Below are 18374 nucleotides of genomic sequence, written 5' to 3'. Positions count from 1 at the left end.
AGGTGTATCACACCAACCCGCTTTGGGACAGGCTTGAAATGTTTTGTTATAAAGAACGTGAAGAAAAAAAGATCCTGTTTATACTAATCGAGCTTACTGTTTTGTTTTCTGGTTCCCTTATGTCTGTTTTGGTCTGTAAACATTTCTTTCTCTCTTTGGCTTTATGTTACTTAATTTTCTGGGTTCTTTTAGAATTATGTGCCTCGTTCATTACTTGTTTTCTAATGAACACATTTAGGCTATAAATATTCCTCTGAGAATCACCCTGGCCGTGTCACATGTTCTCATACGTGTGCAGTTTCTCGTTCCTTTCCAGGGTGTGCTTTGCGTTTAGAACTGGTCATGTTTTAGTGAAGGAGGGGTAACCAGGTTAACGGGAGGTGAGGGCAGAGCTGGAAAACTGAGAGGAAGCCCTCATAATTTGTTATTCTTTTTAAAATATGTTTTTATTGATTTCAGAGAGGAAGGGAGAGGGAGAGAGAGATAGAAACATCAATGATGAGAGAGAATCATTGATTGGCTGCCTCCTGCACAGCCCACACTGGGGATCGAGCCTGCAACCCGGGCATGTGCCCTGACGGGGAGTCGAACCGTGACCTCCTGGTTCATAGGTCGATGCTCAGCCACGGAGCCACGCCGGCCGGGCTGGCTAGACATTGTTTATTGACTGCTAGTATTTCCTACACTGTTTTATTGAGGAAGACTTCCTGCCAGAGCTTCTTGGTGTCCAACATTCTAGTTCCGAGGCTGCATTCTCTGCTCCGTTGCCTGTTGCCAGAGCCATGGGCATGAGGAGCTCCAAAATGAAACTGAAGACAGGGTCGTTTCTGTGGTGCCTGTACCTGGACAAGCTCTACTGCCTGCTGTCCCTGAGGAACCTGAGGGCCTTGGTGGAGTACTTCAACCTCCTCGACCCGCACCGCCACAACACCATGAACGGTCAGTGCTGTCAGAAACGTCTCCGCCGGGTCAAGACCTGGTGTCTAGTCACCGACTTACACTGAAGACTGGTGGCAGCTCAGTGAGGAGGACACAACTGCAGGCTCTGGGTTTAAATCCTGACTCTGCCCCTTACCCCTTGGAGATCTGGAGAGTGTCATCACCCTCTTTATTATTTATTTACTAGAGACCGGGAGCACGAAATTCATGCACTTGGGGGGAGGGGAGCGGGGGGTCCCTCAGCCCAGCCTGCGCCCTCTCTCGCAGACCAGAAACCCTTAGGGAGATGTCCGACTGACGGCTTAGGCCCAAGCTGTCAGTCAGACATCCTTAGCGCTGCCGTGGAGTGGGAGAGGAGTGTGCTCGCCAGCCTTGAGCCCAGCTTCTGGCTGAGTGGCGCTCCCCCTGTGGGAGCACACTGACCACCAGGGGGCAGCTCCTGCATTGAGTGGGATTGAGCCGAAACCAGCTCTCCGACATTCCCCAAGGGGTCCCAGATTGCAAGAAGGTGCAGGCCAGGCCAAGGGACCCCACAGGTGCACCATCGGGGCCGGGGAGGGACTCGGGAGGTTGGCCAGTCAGGAAGGGACCACGGGAGGGCTCCAGGGCGTGTCCGGCCCATCTTGCTCAGTCCTGATGGCCGGACCTCAGCAGCAAGCTAACCTACCAGTTGGAGTGTCTGCCCCCTCGTGGTCAGTGCAGGTCATAGTGACTGGTCAATTATCTGCCCCCCTGGTGGTCAGTGCATGTCATAGCGAGTGGTTGAGCAGCCTTAGCATATCATTAGCATATTACACTTTTATTGTTTGAGTGGACGACCGGACGACCAGACACTTAGCATATTAGGCTTTTATTATATAGGATTTTTTCTTCAATTTCAGAGAGGGAGAGGGAGAGATATAGAAACATCAATGATGAGAGAGAATCATCGATCAGCTGCCTCCTGCACATCTGCTACCAAGGATCAAGCCTGCAATCCAGGTATGTGCCCTGACCGGGGATGGAATCAGGACCCCCTGGTTCATAGGTCAACGCTCAACCACTGAGCCATAGCGGCTGGGCTCAACACCCTGTTTAAGTCTCACTTTCCTCGTCTGTGAGTGAGGATTCTAATAATGGAGTCCATCTCATGGTTGGGGGAGAAGATAATTACATGAGGCAATTATGGAAAATGCATGGCACCTGGTGAGGACTTGGCGTTCACTGTCATTGTAATTATTCCTGGGGGTCGAGCCCCCTCAGGAGCAAGACTTCTCATCTGTCAAATGGGATGTTTGTATCGGATAAATGATATGCAAGGTCCCTTCTAATTCTTGGTAATTGTGAGTGACCAACAAGTACTGACCATCCTCACCTTGCCTTTGAGTGCACAAACCAATAGAAGATTAGTCAAAAGACTTTAGGGGTTTTTATAGGACTGAGTAGAAAGCAGGTTTCCTATCCATTCATTGTGACCTGAGAGAGATTAAGGTCATTTGTGAATAAGGGGTTTCTTCCATAAAGATTTTTAAGAGTTCATTCAATCTTTAAAATATAATTTTTTAAAAAAACACCCTCATTTTCTCATCATTTCCTGCCTCAGTGTTTCTCGTTATACATAGATTTTCACAGGGTATGTCACCAACTCTTTGCAAAAACGCAGTCCGTGATCACACAGCTGCAGGGCACCGAGCTGTAAACAGAAAACCTGGGAGTGAAGCCCAGGGCGTTCGGACTCCAAAGCCCACTCTTAGTCTCACCGGAATGTCTGCTGAGTCTGGTCTCCCTGGCAACTCCCTCCCTCCCTGATGATGCAACACCCGAGAGGGGCAGGCTGCGTCTTCTGGTCGCCAAGGGACTGGATAGTGACCTGAAAGCTGAGACACAGCCCTGAGTCCTGCCTTCCAGGCAGGGGGTGTGACTTACGGGAAATGCATAGCACCTGCTGAGGACTTAATGTTCGCTATCATTGTCATCACTGACTTAAGGCCCTGGAGACGTGAGTGGGCCAGAGCCAGCTGCTTTAAAAACAGCATTTATCGCCCAGTCGGTGAGGCTCAGTGGTTGAACATCAACCCATGAACCAAGAAATCCCCGATTCGATTCCCAGTCAGGGCACATGCCCAGGTTGTGGGATCCATCCCTGGTAGGGGGTATGCAACAGGCACTTGATCAATGATTCTCTCTCATCATTGATGTTTCTCTCTCTCCCCCTCTCCCTTTCTCTTCGAAATCAATAAAAATATATTTAAAAAAAGAAAGTAGCTACTGTCCCACACCAAAACATCTCTCAAGGTGCAACTGCACAAACATCACTGGAAATACACACACACATATAGTAGGGGTCCAGTGCACAAATTCGTGCACCTTGAAAGGACCTGTGGGCAGCTTGAAAGGCTGTGGTGAGCACAGGGGCGGGTCTCAGCCCATGCTCTGAGTCCCTGCCTGGCCCCTCCCACCATAGTCCCTGTCTGCTGGCTGCCCCATTCCCACCGCTGCCTCTCTCACCCGCTGATGGCATGGCTCCCGCCTGCTGATGGCACAGAGCGATTGGGGCTGGCGCCATCAGTGGGTGCGAGTGGCAGCTGCTGCCCCTATTGCCTCTCAGGAGCAGGGGGAGGTGGAGAAGCCCTCAGGGGCGATCGGGGCTGGCAGGCGCCGCTCACACCTGCTGACTGATGGCACTGAGTGATTGGGGTCGGCAGTGGGTGCGAGCACCAGGTGGGACCGTAGTGCATGGGAGCAAAGAATTTTCAGTAACCACCAGAGGCTCGCCCTGATGACAGCGACCAGCACCCTGCCTTGGTCTGGCGCCCCCACTCACCTGCTCCACCATCCCGCTGTGGTTGATGCCTGCCATGTTCCATGCGTGCCCCCTGGTGATCAGCACATGTCATAGCGACTGGTTGTTCAGTTCGATTGTTCCACCATTCGGTCTATTTGCATATTAGCCTTTTATTATATAGGATATCTATATAGTGTGTTTCTCCCACATGCTCATACCTGGAGGGGACTGGGAAGGATCATCAAGAGACCATCAGAAGCCCCCGAACCAGGACATGTGACTGGCTCACTGTGACCTTAGCGAGCTTCCCCTGGGACTCCAAACTGGGGATGCTCTGTGTGTAGGGGAGCCCTCTCTCCTGCAGGAGAAAGCTCTGTAGCCAGTGGGCTCGGGGAAATCGCATGCAGACAGTGACCCGTGAGACACCCTCCGTGACCCTGGGCGATGTGTGTGCGCCATCTGCAGAGGCCCCCGGCACCGGATAAACCTATCACCATGCTTGTTCCTTTCATCTTCGACCCCGAAAGAGATGATTAGTGAGTGGAATTTCAGCACTAACCTTCCCTGTTCTTTAAATTACAGGATTGTTGTCTCTGATTGTAGGACTGAAAATGCCTTAACTAATGTACAAAAGCTACGGCTCCACCCTGGCACCGGCAAGGCTGTGGCATCAGGTCTCGTTCGGATCCCAGCGCGGCCCCTAAGGGTGGTCAGCAGCCGCAGCATCACCTGCAGCTGGTCAGAGATGCACGCCAGGTCCCAGGCCGGGTCCCACAGTGGGTCCCACGGCGGGTCCCATGCTGGGTCGCACGCCGGGTCCCACTCCGGGTGGCACACTGGGTTTCCCGCATCAGAGTCTGTGCTTCCACAAGACCCTCTGGTGACTGGTGTTGCTACCGTCGTAGCAGCGCTGCATAGACCAGTTCCTCTCTGAGGCTCCTTATGAGAGGGTGTGGTGCCCCTCTCCCTGCAGGGCTGTGCGTTCCAGGAGAGGTGGCCTTTCAACGCTGAGCCCTAACGGCTTCACCAGCGGCGGTGCCTTCCCCTCGTAGCCAAATGCACTCGCTTTCATAGAAGCACAAGGTATATTGATGCTTTTATGGAAGGGGAATGATTTTTTAAATTTCTCCTGTTTTAATCGTCTCCTCCAATGAAAGGCCCAGGTGAAAGATCAGCTTCTCCATGGACGTGTCCCAGGTCCCCAGTGAGCATTAGCTCTTCCTTCCATGTACGGGGAGCATGCGCCTTTCACTGGTCACCTCTACACACCTGTCTGCCCGCGGAGTGTGCGAGCTGGGTCAGGAACCAAGTCCTCTCTGCCCTTGCTCTCCCGCCTCCGGTGCATCCTTTTCCACACAGCTCAAGGGCAATTAAGGGTTAAGAAATCGTGGAAGGTGCAGTGGCAAAGCCAGAAACAAAATAGTATCATTGCTAGCCCTGCTCAGTGGTTGAGTGTTGTCCTCTGAACCAGGTCACAGTTCAATTCCTGGTCAGGGCACATGCCCAGTGTGGGGTGTGCAGGAGGCAGCCAATAAGTGATTCTCTCTCATCATTGATGTTTCTCTCTCTTCCTCTCTGAAATCAATAAAACGTTTTCTTTTAAAAAAAGATTTTGAGCCCTAGCTGGTTTGGCTCAGTGGATAGAGCGTCTGCCTGCAGACTGAAGGGTCCTGGGTTTGATTCCGGTCAAGGGCACATGCCCGGGTTGTGGGCTCGATCCCAATTGGGGGGCGTGCAGGAGGCAGCCAGCCAATCAGTGATTCTCTCTCATCATTGATATTTCCATCTCTCCCTTCCTCTCTGAAATATATATATATTTAAAAAATATATATATATAAATATACATATTTCATATATATATATATATTTTTTAAAGATTTTGAAAAAAAGAAAATTGTTGCTTTTCCCAGGTCACAGGCTTCCAACATCAGTACCATCGAGGCGGCTCCCAGTTTGTTAGCCTTTGGAGCTGTTTCTGAATAATCCATCTCCTCATCTTCCCTCCACCCAACAGATATGATGTTCTACCACTTCCTTCATCATGTGACTAACTGGAATCGGAAACAGATCATGAAAGTGTTCCACGTGCTGGACTGGGAAGCGGCGGGCGAGATCACTTTTGACCAGTTCTACGTGCTGGTGTGCTTACTACTGGCACACGAGGCGAGTATCAGGCCGGGCCCTGGGGCAGCTGCCACCATCTTGCTAAAGGTAGCCCTGAATTAAGAGTACACCCAACATTTTCTTCCCTTTCACTTAAATCAGGAAGGAAAAAAATGTAGGGAAGAACTAGTTCTGGTTCCCAAGTGGTCCATCCATAACCTAGACACCCCCAGTTGCTACCCAGCCTCTCCCCCTGCCACCTCCCCCTTCTCGGAGAAGTTCCCAGAGGGATGGGTGGTGGAGATGGGTTCCCGCCTGACCTGCACACACTTCTGGTGTGTGTTTACCTCCCACTCGTTACCACCAGTGTCCTGACGCTTCACAAGTAGGTTTGCAGGCAAGGTGAGGACATGCGTTCTAGTGGCCAGGGGTCTGTCTAGCACAGCGGTTCTCAACCTGTGGGTCGCAACCCCTTTGGCGGTCGAACGACCCTTTCACAGGGGTCGCCTAGGACCATCCTGCATATCAGATATTTACATGACGATTCATAACAGTAGCAACATGACAGTTATGAAGTAGCAACGAAAACAATTTTACGGTTGGGTCACAACATGAGGAACTGTATTTAAAGGGCCAGAAGGTTGAGAGCCACTGGTCTAGCAGAGTGATCACTACAGGCGGCTCAGTCCCCCCTGAGGACAGATGCCGGAGCAGGACCCGTAGCATGACCATGGCACCCTTCCGCCCCTGAGCTTCTGTGATTCCCCCTTTTGCCTTTCGTTCTCTGGGGAACGGACTAGGGCGCAGAGGAGGAGTCTTGATGTGGCAAGTTTAGGAAGCAGCACCAACAATGCTGTTTCCTGGCGGACCCATTTCTCTCCAAACAGAACCACTTGGAAGAGCAATTTATCTTCCGCCATTCCCGGCAGGTCTTTGACCTGCTGGACCTGGATGGGGAGATGAAAATCGGGGCGGAGAGCTTCCGAAAGTACGACTTTCTCTTCAATATTAAAAAACATGAGCTCCGAGAGTTCTACCGCAACTTTGACATCACCGGTGACTGTGTGAGTGCAGATCCCTCAGGGATGGCCTGGCAGCCTCCCTGTCCTGAGGTGGAGGGCAATGTCCTACTACCTAGCACAGGGGTCCTCAAACTACGGCCCGCGGGCCACATGCAAACACAAATATTGTATTTGTTCCCGTTTCGTTTTTTTACTTCAAAATAAGATATGTGCAGTGTGCATAGGAATTTGTTCATAGTTTTTTTTTTTAAACTATAGTCCGGCCCTCCAACGGTCTGAGGGACAGTGAACTGGCCCCCTGTTTAAAAAGTTTGAGGACCCCTGACCTAGTAGACAGGTGAGGAGGGGGGTGAGAAAACCTGCTCCAGACAGCTGGTTTGGCTCAGGCCATAGGACCTTGGCCGGTGGTCAGAAAGGTCCTGGGTTTGATTCCAGTCAAGAGCATATACCTCGGTTGCAGGCTCCTCCCTGGCCAGGGACCTGGTCGGTGTGCATGCAGGAGGCAACCAATCAATGTGTTTCTCTCACATCGGTGTTTCTCTCTTGTCTTTCCCTCTCTCTGAAAATCAATGGAAAAAATATCCTCAGGTGAGGATTGAAAAAAAAAAAAAAGAAAAGAAATAAAACCTGCTCCAGCATGCCATGGCACTGGGATCAGAAAAACTGGAGATTCATAGGCCCATGAAAGAGAGAAGACTGAATAAGTGCTACATACGAGAATATGGATACAAAATTACAGAAGCTTAGAGAAGGATATACATTAACTAGAGGCCCAGTGCACGAAATTAGTGCACGGGTAGGGTCCCTAGGCCTGGCCAGCAATCAGGACCAATCTGTGGGGCAATTGGCAGGATGATTGGGTCCCCCTGCTGGCACCCACCTTGGCCCGTCTGGCGCCGCCTGCTCGCCGGCCCTGCCCCCCGATTGCCATGCTGCCAGACGCCTCCCTCTGCAGGAGGCAACTGGTGGGGCAATGTGGGGGGGGGAGGGGAGCCTCTGCTGGCACACACCTTGGCTGGCCTGGGGCCTGTGGGCTGGGGGCAGCTCCTGTGTTGAGCATCTGCCTCCTGGTTGTCAGTGCGCATCATAGCAACCGGTCGTTCCACCAGTCGTTCCTCCGTTCGGTCGATTTGCATATTAGGCTTTTATTATATAGGATATGGCGGGAGTTGGTGTTGGGGAAGGGCATAAGAGCTGAGTAAGTAGAAAGAAGAAATTCTGTGATGGGAACACAGGAGCAAAATCCTAAGAGACCACTATGGTGAAGACTGTGAATTCTGCCTATTTAACGAGGAAGTCCATGTTGGGGAAGCAAGGAGGAGGTGAGGCTGAGAAAGGTGGATCACAACTGAACCTCAGATGCCAGCCTGAAGCATCTAGACTTGAAGTAAAAGAAAGTGACTCTAGGTTCCTTTAGAGCAGCGGTTCTCAACCTGTGGGTCGCGACCCCTTTGGGGGTCAAACGACCGTTTCAGAGGGGTCGCCTAAGACCATCGAAAAACACATATATAATTACATGCTGTTTTTGTGATTAATCACTATGCTTTAATTATGTTCAATTTGTAACAATGAAATTGGGGGTCACCACAACAGGAGGAACTGTATTAAAGGGTCCGGCATCAGGAAGGTTGAGAACCACTGCTTTAGAGTCTACAATAGACGCTCTGTTCCTGGCTCCTAGACTACAATCAGATGATAATTTTGTCCTAATTACTGAGTCTCTTTAAGTTTCCAAGTTTGTAAATGAGAAATGCTTACAATCCTGCTGTCATCTGAAACAAAGTATCAAGTCCTCCCTGAAATAATTTTTCTTTTTATCCCCCAACAAAAGCACCTGAATTACAAGGAATTTAAGCTGTTTACTATCTTCACCATGGACAAATACCAGGAGAAGCAGAAAGAAGAGAAAAAGGAGGAACAGAAGGCTCTGCTTGAAAAAGAATATGCCACAGAAAGTTAAGGGGAAGGCAAAAGAGAAACTTCTTGAAAGAAATTAATCTAAAAATACAATATAAGTAATTATAACTGTTAGCATGTTTAAAAATAAATGTGAACACCAAAGTGGCATGTCTACACATTCACTTTGATATACGAAGGGTCCAAATGAGTGTTCCTCAAACAGAAAGTTCTTAACTTTGATAACCTATTGACCTCACATACGGAACAAGAATGTCATGTGAAGTAACCACTCTCTTTGTCCATCCACGTCCCAATTCTGCTGCTGCTTTTCAGATCAACCCTGTTCATTTGGTCCCTGTGTATCCAAATAATTACCAACACTTCCTGAGGCGGAGCAGTTGGAAGAAGGCAGTGCTTCCCCAGTATTAGTCCCTAGTGGTCCAACACCTCCAGACCCTTTCTAGTCTCCCAATCCTTAGGCTAAAACTACCTGGATGAAACACTTCAAAATGGCAAATGGTGAAGTGCCTCCAACCACAAGGGAAACTGACTTTTAAGGATACTGGGGCTGTGTTCTTCCTAGAATCTGAATTACTCTCTGAGTCAGGTGCTTAAGCAAATGGATCACATCTGCTAGGGTAGCCCGGCTGGTGTGGCTCAGTAGTTGAGCATCAACTGAACCAGGTCACAACTCCATTCCCAGTTGGGGCACATGCCTGGGTTGCGGGCTTATCGAAATTCTGCACTCGGGGGGGGGGGGGGCGGGGGGGGGCCCCCTCAGCTCGGCCTGTGCCCTCTCACAGTCCAGGAGCCCTCGGGGGATGTCCGAATGACAGCTTACGCCTGCTCCCTGTGGTGAGCGGGCCTAAGCCGGCAGTCAGACATCCTTAGTGCTGTCGTGGAGGCAGGAGAGGCTCCCACCACCGCCGCTGTGCTGGCCAGCCGTGAGCCCAGCTTCTGACTGAGCGGTACTCCCCCTGTGGGAGTGCACTGACCACCAGGGTGCAACTCGTGTGTTGAGCATCTGCCCCCTGGTGGTCAGTGCACGTCATAGTGACCAGTTGTTCTGCCCTCGGGCTGAAACCAGCTCTGACATCCCCCGAGGGGTCCTGGATTGTGAGAGGGCGCAGGCCAGGCCGACTGACCCCGCTGGAGCACAATCGGGGCCGGGGAGGGACGCGGGAGGCTGGCCAGCCAGGGAAGGGCCACAGGAGGGCTCCAGGGCGTGTCTGGCCTGTCTCGCTCAGTCCCGATCGGCCAGACCCCAGCAGCAAGCTAACCCACTGGTCAGAGCATCTGTCCTCTGGTGGTCAGTGCATGTCATAGCGAGCAGTTGAGTGGCCTTAGCGTATCATTAGCATATTACGCTTTGACTAGTTGAATGCCTGACTGGACGACCAGACACTTAGCATATTAGGCTTTTATTATATAGGATATTTTTATTAATTTCAGAGAGCAAGGGAGAGAGAGATAGAAACATCAATGACGAGAGAGAATCATCGATCAGCTGCCTCCTGCACACCCCACACTGGGGATTGAGCCCGCAACACTCAACCATGGGGCATCAACCTATAAAAAAAAAAAACTAAAAAAAATTTTTAAAAATGTATTTGTAGGTATACTTAAAATAAGGTTCATTATTTTCACACTGAGTCAACCCACTGTGCTTTTAAGGATAGAGCTTATTAGACCAAGTACCTTTAACATGCTTTGGATGGTAGTAACACTGTATTATGACTATGTCATAGTTACATTAGAATTCCTTGGTCGACAAAGCAAGTCTGCTCAGGGGCCTGAGCAGTGGGTGGCAAGGGGCAGCAGTTGCAGGGGCAGGTGAATGGCAGGCTTGACTGAGGAGATGACTACAGTTTCAGTCCAGGACCAGCCACAAAAAGGAAAGAATTTTAGAGGTAGCTAATTAAGCAAAGTGAAATCATTTCTATTAGTCCTTAGTTCTTCTGTGTTATCTGGTGGCTCATGCCAAAAACAAAGGACTAGAAAAGGCCAAATCAACATTGCTGACATCTGCTGAGATGGGTAGTCACCATTGTGAACAGCCCGGACAGAGCCAAAGGACAGAAATCACGGGAGACTGGCTACAACAAGGGAGGTTAGCAGCCACACTCTTTGCTTCTCTTCATCCATAAGTAAAAATACTAAAACATAGCATTTGAGAGTTGGAGGTGGACACAGGTATTATTTACTAATTTGTCCTATTACTAATTTTACTTATTTACTAATCAACAAGAAAAGACTACTGAAATAGTAGTCTTTTTTTTTTCTTTTTTTTTTCAACACAACTGGAATTCTGGTGGAAACCGCGAATGTTTGGACCATTCATCATTGTGATGAAATAGTAGTCTTAAAAACTGTCATAGTGAAAAACAAAAGACACACATAGATAGGGGTTCACAGAAGAGAAAGAAATGTCAAAATGACTCCGAGGGTTTGGGGCCTGGGCAGGCAGAGGAATGGAGAAAGCATTGTTAGGTAGGAAAAAAACAAAAAACAAAACAAAACAAAAAAACTGTCATAGTGAATTTTAAACATCAATGGGAAAAAGATGAAAATTATTCAATAAGTAGTATCAGGAAAAGGAGGGTAGGAAGCTGGAAAAAAGTAAACCTGAGTTGCTACTTCCTTCCTTGCACCAGAATAAAACCATAAAATAAATACAAGGGAATAAAACTGTTAAAATCTCAGAGTAGGTAAGATCTTTGGAAGTTATGAAAACCCAGAAGTCATAAAACATAAGACTAATAGATCTGACCATGAAACACTTAAAATTTGCACACGATAAATTACATAATGCACTAGGAAATGGGCAAACATAAAGAGAATTCACAGGAAAAAATACCAATGGTCTTAAAATATACAGTAAAATGCTAACCTTCACCCAAAGAAAAAACACAAATTAAAAACTAGAGGACATAGATTGTCAAAGACCAAAAGATTGGTCAGGGAAATAAGAGCAGTCATGCTGCAATAGTGTTAAATCGGTCAAATCTATTTGGGGGGTAGTTCAGCATCTACTCCCCATATGTATATACTCGTTGATCTAGCAATCCAACCTCTTCAGGAGTATATTCAATAGACGTACACAGTCCCAAACATGCAGTGTAGAAACGGATATTTCATGGCAGACGGTTCACAGTGGCAAACGACTGGAAACAGCCACACTCACCAGAACCAATTGTCTGAAATCACCGTGGTACTCCACAATGGAACACTATTGCAGCTGTAAGAGGAAATGGAGCAAATCCAACTCTACTTATATAGACAACCTACTAGTCACCATTTTAAAGAAAAATCACAGGTGTCGAGTCATACATATATTTATGGAAGAAAACAGAGTAAGGTGGATGAATATACTCATATACATCAGACCAGCAGCAGCACCTGGGAACTTACAGAAATACAAATTATTGGGCCCCACTCAGACCTACTAACTTGAGTGTCTGGGGGAAAGAGTCCAGCAATCTGTGTTTTAATAGCCTTTCAGGTAATACTGATGCATGTTCAAGTTTGAGAACCACAGTGCTAGAGCAGTGGTTCCCAAACTTATTTGGCCTACTGCCCCCTTTCCAGAAAAAATATTACTCAGCACCCCCTGGAAATTAATTTTTAAAAATTTTAATAGCAATTAAACAGAAAGATATATATATTAATGTTTCTACCTTTTTTGTAAAATATAGTAAAGAAAGGTGTAAATTAGAAACATTGAAGTTTGAAATTATGAAACTATTTATTGAACTCAGAATAGAAAGGTAATACAAAAAAAGTTAAAACAAATGCACCTGTGGCCATCACCGCCCCCCTGGATCGCTGCAGCGCCCACCAGGGGGCGGTAGCACCCACTTTGGGAATCACTGTGCTAGAGGATCTTTAAAGATACCCAGAAAACTGGAAACAGGTGTTACCTCTGGGAGAATAAATAGGAGAGAGACTCCTCACTTTGGTGTTTGGATCCCCCCCCCCCCCCCCCGCCACACCTATGTGTCACCTATCTATATATATATACGTCTGACCACCCAACAACCCAGTACATATGACGCGCACTGGCAATTTAAAAATAAACGTTGACTCGCACATGCAAGATACATATAAAGCTCTTGCTGGCACCAATTGCTCATATGTGTTTTGATCTGTCATTGTCGATTGTGAATTTTGTTGTTGGTTGACATTCTGAAGCTGAAAGAAAGCAGCATCATCAACAGAATATGTCTGAAGACCAACTATTGGCATGATATACCCATGAAGCAAAAAGAAGCCAGCGTCGTCGACAGAATGTATTACGTGTTTTTACTTTTTTTTAAAAAAAATATTTTATTGACATTTTACAGAGAGGGAGAGGGATAGAGTTAGAAACATCAATGAGACAGAAACATCGATCAGCTGCCTCCTGCACACCCCCTACTGGGGATATGCCCACAACCAAGGTACATGCCCTTGACCAGAATTGAACCTGGGACCTGTCAATCCGCAGGCCGACGCTCTATCCACTGAGCCAAACTGGTTAGGGCGTTTTTACTCTTAATGTGGTATTCAGGGAGATATTAGAATAAGTTTAATCAATTTATCAGTCATTGTTTTTATCAATGTTGTTTTTATATGTTTTTGTTGTTTTTATGTCACGTCTTTATGTTTTTATTGTTTATTTATTAAATCAATTTATATATTATTTTCATATACATTTTACTAATTTTCTTTCATCTCTGACACTTCTATTATAGAGAAAAGGGAAATAGCAATATTAAAATATTTCTTCTAATCAATTTCCCTTCAAAGTGCACGAATCCACATTGAATTCATGCCACTAGTTTTAAATAAAAATTTAACAGTCAAAACCTGCAAATTTGGTCCAAAATGGGTAAAAAATGAGCTCAGTGCTTCTGAAAAACTGAATTAGGAGTTTTGACTTACAGCACGACTCTTAAAACAACCTATTTTAGACCAAGATTTCAATGCTGAAGATAAAGCATATCTATAAATGACCACATATGGTTTGGCATAGCAGATTCTAAGTCTGATGATAATGAAGTTATTTATTGAGTTGAAGTTTTAAAAAAGAGGAAAAGCTTTTTAGACGTTTTATTAGAATGAGGCAAATTACCCTTATTGTAGAGAGTAACAATTAAAAAAAAAAACCACACAGAAAAAAGGCAAAGACAAAGAGAAAATTTGAACTTTTTTTTTTTTTTTTAAAAAAAGCACAAAATCCTACATACTAAAATTGTACACATCAAGTATTGGTCCAATCTTATGTCAATCTATTTACAATTAAACAGCACCATAGTTTTCTCACCTAGGTTAGTTAAACATGCCCAGTATTTGTTATTCAAAGTATATGTTCCTTTAAAATAAACTCCTGAGAGCTTAAATCTTCAACAAAGAAAAAAGACCTTCCACCAACCATAGATTATTAATGATATCACCAGATTTACTTAAGAAAAATAGGTTTGAACACTTTTTTCCCAATTGACAAACTTTGAGAGATGTTGCTAATTCAATGTGGCACACAAATGAATGAAAACTAATGATGGGGCATTCACATACCTCCAACTCCATAAAGACTCCTTTGGAATTAATGCTGCTGTAACCTGTTGGATTTAGATTCAATTATCAGCAAACTCAAATTAAATGTAGCCACAATCATTCAAATAATTTCATTAAAAAGGGAAGTAGTTAAAGCTCTCAGAAACACGTGTTACAATGATAAATATTATACTAGAGGCCTGGTGCACAAATTCGTGCACCAGTGGGGTCCCTCGGCCTGGCCTGCAGGATTGCACCGAAACCAGCTCTCCAACATCCCAAGGGGTCCCAGATTGTGAGAGGGCACAGGCCAGGTCGAGGGACCCCACGGGTGCATGATTTGGGCTGGGGAGGGACCACAGGAGGGCTTCAGGGCATGTCCAGCCTGTCTCCTTCAGTCCCTATCGGCTGGACCCCAGCAGCAAGCTAACCTACCAGTTGGAGCATCTGCCCCCTGGGGGTCAGTGCACATCATAGTGACTGGTTGACTGTCTGCCTCCTGGTGGTCAATGCATGTCATAGCGAGTGGTTGAGCGGCCTTAGCATATCATTAGCATATTACGCTTTGATTGGTTGAATGGCCAACAGGTCAACTGGATGCTTAGCATATTAGGCTTTTATTATACAGGATCTAGCAGGCTATAGGAAGTTTAATACCATTTTGAACATTACCTTTAGACTAATTAGCAGTTTCATTTTGCCACTGAAATTAATAATAGTGCTTCACATCCAAATAGGTGCAGAGGTTTGATTATTTCCCTGCTGCAAACAGCATAAGTACCTTCTTCCTCTAATTTTCCATCTCATGGATTCTCAGGGGTACAGTGATCATGTGGTAGCCCCTTCTCTCACTAATTGTACCAACCTTGAAAAGGCTCCAAGTTAAATATAATCCTTGGCAGCTTTATTCAGTCACAGTACAAAAGAATCAGGTTATCTCGCTGGATTTTCCAGTCCTCTACAGTCAAATCTGGGGATGGTTCTTAATCTGCCTCTTTACTAGGCAAGAGGAGAGAGGAAAACGGTCATCCAGCATAACTAAGGTAGCAGTGAACAGAAAAGCACTCAAGTATAAAGCAATGTTTCATCATTTGGTCTCACTGCTGATGTTAAAGTGACATCAGTAAACCTTTCATATTAGTAATTTATGAGTCGAAATTTTCTCTAAATGACTGAAAATAGGCACAATTCTCCTAGGCACAGATGGAATGGGTTTCCTTACACCCTTCCTGCAAATTGGAGGAGAAAGAGAATGACTTTATTATCGTACAGTGGAAATAGCTGTACTTGATTCCCTGCATTCCCTGGCCCAGTATCCATGTATTTGAGAGCAGAGTTCTGAAAAGTTCCAAGCAGAGTGGAGAGAACAATTTAAGGTATTAAATAGTAGTAACCTTCTAAGCCTGGATATGAAAACCACTTTGTTATACACACTTTTCAAAATACCTATGTAGTAAGAGAAAAGAGACTTTTCAACTGAGTATCAGTTGAAAATCAGAGATCTGATTGCACTGACTAAATTATTGCCTAGTGTTCCAGAGAACGCCTGCCACCAATGTGCTGGAAGGCATCAAAATTTAGTGTGAATGTAAATAAAAAGCTCAAAATATGGGAATGAGGAAAGCAATACTGAGACAAAATTTGCCAATCTCTAATCCTTAATGACTAAATATTAATTAAGCAAAGAATTAAGACCAGAATAGAAGCAAACCTCAAATACTGCTCTTTCCAGTTTCCATGCTAAAAAGCTCAAGTTTTATCATTGTTATTGATGATTTTTGGAAGTTATATTTTATTTTTATAAAAACTCTGTATTCACAAGGTGCTTGGTGCTGTTCATTGATGCGATGTTCTATGTACAGTCCAAATCATTTAAATACAGCCATTACATAGTTGCTGAGTGTTTGAAAATAAATGGTTATCTATTTCTTAACTGCCCCTCAAATTAGAAATTGTAATTACATGAGTCTCAAATGCTAGCTCTTTGTGTTTTATTAATTATTTTTGTTGGTCTCCATCACAGATGGAATTTTTCACTGGTAATTCCTCAGAACTAAATCCATTATACGGAATTCAGAGCAGTGAAAATAAATTTCACGCCATAGAGTAGGAAACAACAATACAAAGGAGTGGGAGGGATCTGGGAACCAGCCAATAGGACCAGATCAGTTCTCAACTGGTGTTGGGTTTTGCAAAGGTTGGCTCATTATAACCTGTACAACGTAGTCCTTTGGGATCTTCAGCTCTTCTAACTTCATTTTGTCGGTGAGAGGTCTGCCAGAAAAGAACCACCGCTGGCTGCTCGGTTCCACGCCCTCTGCTGAGTGGAGCCGCCTCTTCATGTGGTACACTGTGTCTGTGCTGCGGACTACAAGTTTGAGGTCTTTGCCAGTGGAAAGGCGCAAACGGAGCTGACATTCATATCCAGAATTAGGAGGTGGCTCAGGAATATCTAGAGTCTCAATGTCGCTCTTTTCCTCTATCATGTTGATAGGTGGTGCCAGGCAATAGACTGGAAGCTGGTATCTGTTTCCCAGTTCATCATAGCACTCTGTAAGTGAACCTTCAGGAAGAAGATATGAATAAGAATTTAATCTAAATAAATGTAGTTGTTTTTTTTTAAAATATATTTTTTTACTGATTTTTTACAGAGAGGAAGGGAGAGAGAGAGAGAGTTAGAAACTTCGATGAGAGAGAAACATCGATCAGCTGCCTCCCGCACATCTCCCACTGGGGATGTGCCCGCAACCCAGGTACATGCCCTTGACCGGAATCGAACCTGGGACCTTTCAGTCCGCAGGCCGACACTCTATCCACTGAGCCAAACCGGTTTCGGCTGCAGTTTTTTTATACCTTGCAAAATGCTCAAGCATGTCCTGCCATTATAGAGAAAAATACTAAAATAATGGCAGTCACTGTCAACTGACCATCAATAATAATGTCCCATCACCAATTTTTTGAATGTTTATCTAATTTTACATTAACCAGGGATCTAGCTCCTTACCCTCATTTCTTTTAGGTCATTTCATACCTAATCCACACGTTCATTAAAGGATAAAGGAAAAAAGAGCACACAAAATTCAAATTTACTAATATCATTAATGCTTAGGCCAAATTAAGGGAGAGATTCAAATTGCACTGGGATATCTTTTCAAGAAAGAATCAACTACCTTAAAAAAGAAAAAGCAAAAAAAAAGGATCTCTAAATCTAATTCACTACAACACAGTAGAATTCTAGAGTGGTTTTCTTATTGCCTAGACTTTCTAAATCCAAGTACCTGGCCAGAGCCCTTATAGTCCACAGAGATCACAAACTCGAGATGCCACTGGCTCATGGCTTATATATGAATCTCATTAGCACAATTACCAAAGGAATAATGGAGGTGTTTTATTAACCCCAATTAGTCAATGTTACAGAGAAGCTACGAGTTAAAAAGAAAGAACAAAATGGGTATTAAATTTATAACCAGCTGGCGCTCAGAAGAAGGAAAAAAGTATTTATAGTTTAAAAGAAAGTATTAATGACTAATTTTTTTAATAACACATGAACTGCATTATAATTCCTAGGACTTCTCCTTAGGGGAAGCTTGAAAGCATACTCAATAAATGTTTCATTGTAAGGTTATTCATAATGTGTCCTTTATGCAAACTGAAACATTAATGTTAGCTGATTTTCAATGTGGATAAAAAACATCTACCACACTCAAAACACTTATACACAAGTTAATAAATATGGGGAGTGGCACACTGAGAAATGGTTATTAATGAACAAGTGAGTTAATATGCTGATCTTTATGGTCACATCAACAGGCTGAAAATACAAAGCATCGGAAATGAGACCTCAACAGTCACCAACCTACCATGGGTTCAATCGGGTCTGTCTTCTAGTTACATAATATGAGCTGAGGTGAGCACTAAGTCACCAAGCATAACATCCATGTTTGCCCCCTTTCCTCTGTTTAACGACATTGTTCAGCCTGTGCTGTTTACTAATGAATCTGAACACTGCTATTACATTGTAGAAATGGATATACTCCAAGCACAGTTGTGATCACCAGCAGTTCCCCACACTAGTAACTAAAGGGTGTCCCAAAATTCACACAAGAAGTAAT

General features: G+C 45.2%; 2 protein-coding genes across 2 annotated transcripts in view; one reads left to right on the top strand and one right to left on the bottom strand.

Annotated features, from left to right (window-relative positions):
* The first annotated feature begins 782 nt into the window (after positions 1 to 782).
* On the top strand, positions 783 to 8788 carry EFCAB9 (EF-hand calcium binding domain 9). The gene is made up of 4 exons (XM_070414189.1): positions 783 to 939; positions 5718 to 5866; positions 6694 to 6870; positions 8660 to 8788. Exons 1-4 carry the CDS (start codon positions 783 to 785, stop codon positions 8786 to 8788), a joined length of 612 nt encoding a protein of 203 aa, XP_070270290.1.
* A 5116-nt stretch (positions 8789 to 13904) lies between these two features.
* The window catches only part of UBTD2 (ubiquitin domain containing 2), a 33807-nt gene continuing 29337 nt past the window's right edge, over positions 13905 to 18374 (bottom strand). Inside the window, exon 3 of the mRNA XM_070414405.1 lies at positions 13905 to 16825. Coding sequence (XP_070270506.1) covers positions 16428 to 16825 — 398 coding nt within the window. The 3' untranslated portion in view covers positions 13905 to 16427. The remainder of the gene's footprint in view (positions 16826 to 18374) is intronic.

The sequence above is a fragment of the Myotis yumanensis genome, unplaced genomic scaffold, assembly GCF_028538775.1.
Source record: "Myotis yumanensis isolate MYYU_CA2020_CCGP unplaced genomic scaffold, mMyoYum1.0.hap1 SCAF_5, whole genome shotgun sequence".
NCBI classification, from domain to species: Eukaryota; Metazoa; Chordata; class Mammalia; order Chiroptera; family Vespertilionidae; genus Myotis; species Myotis yumanensis.
The sequence above is the reverse complement of the archived record's forward strand: the minus strand, read 5'-3'. Positions and strand labels throughout refer to the sequence as shown.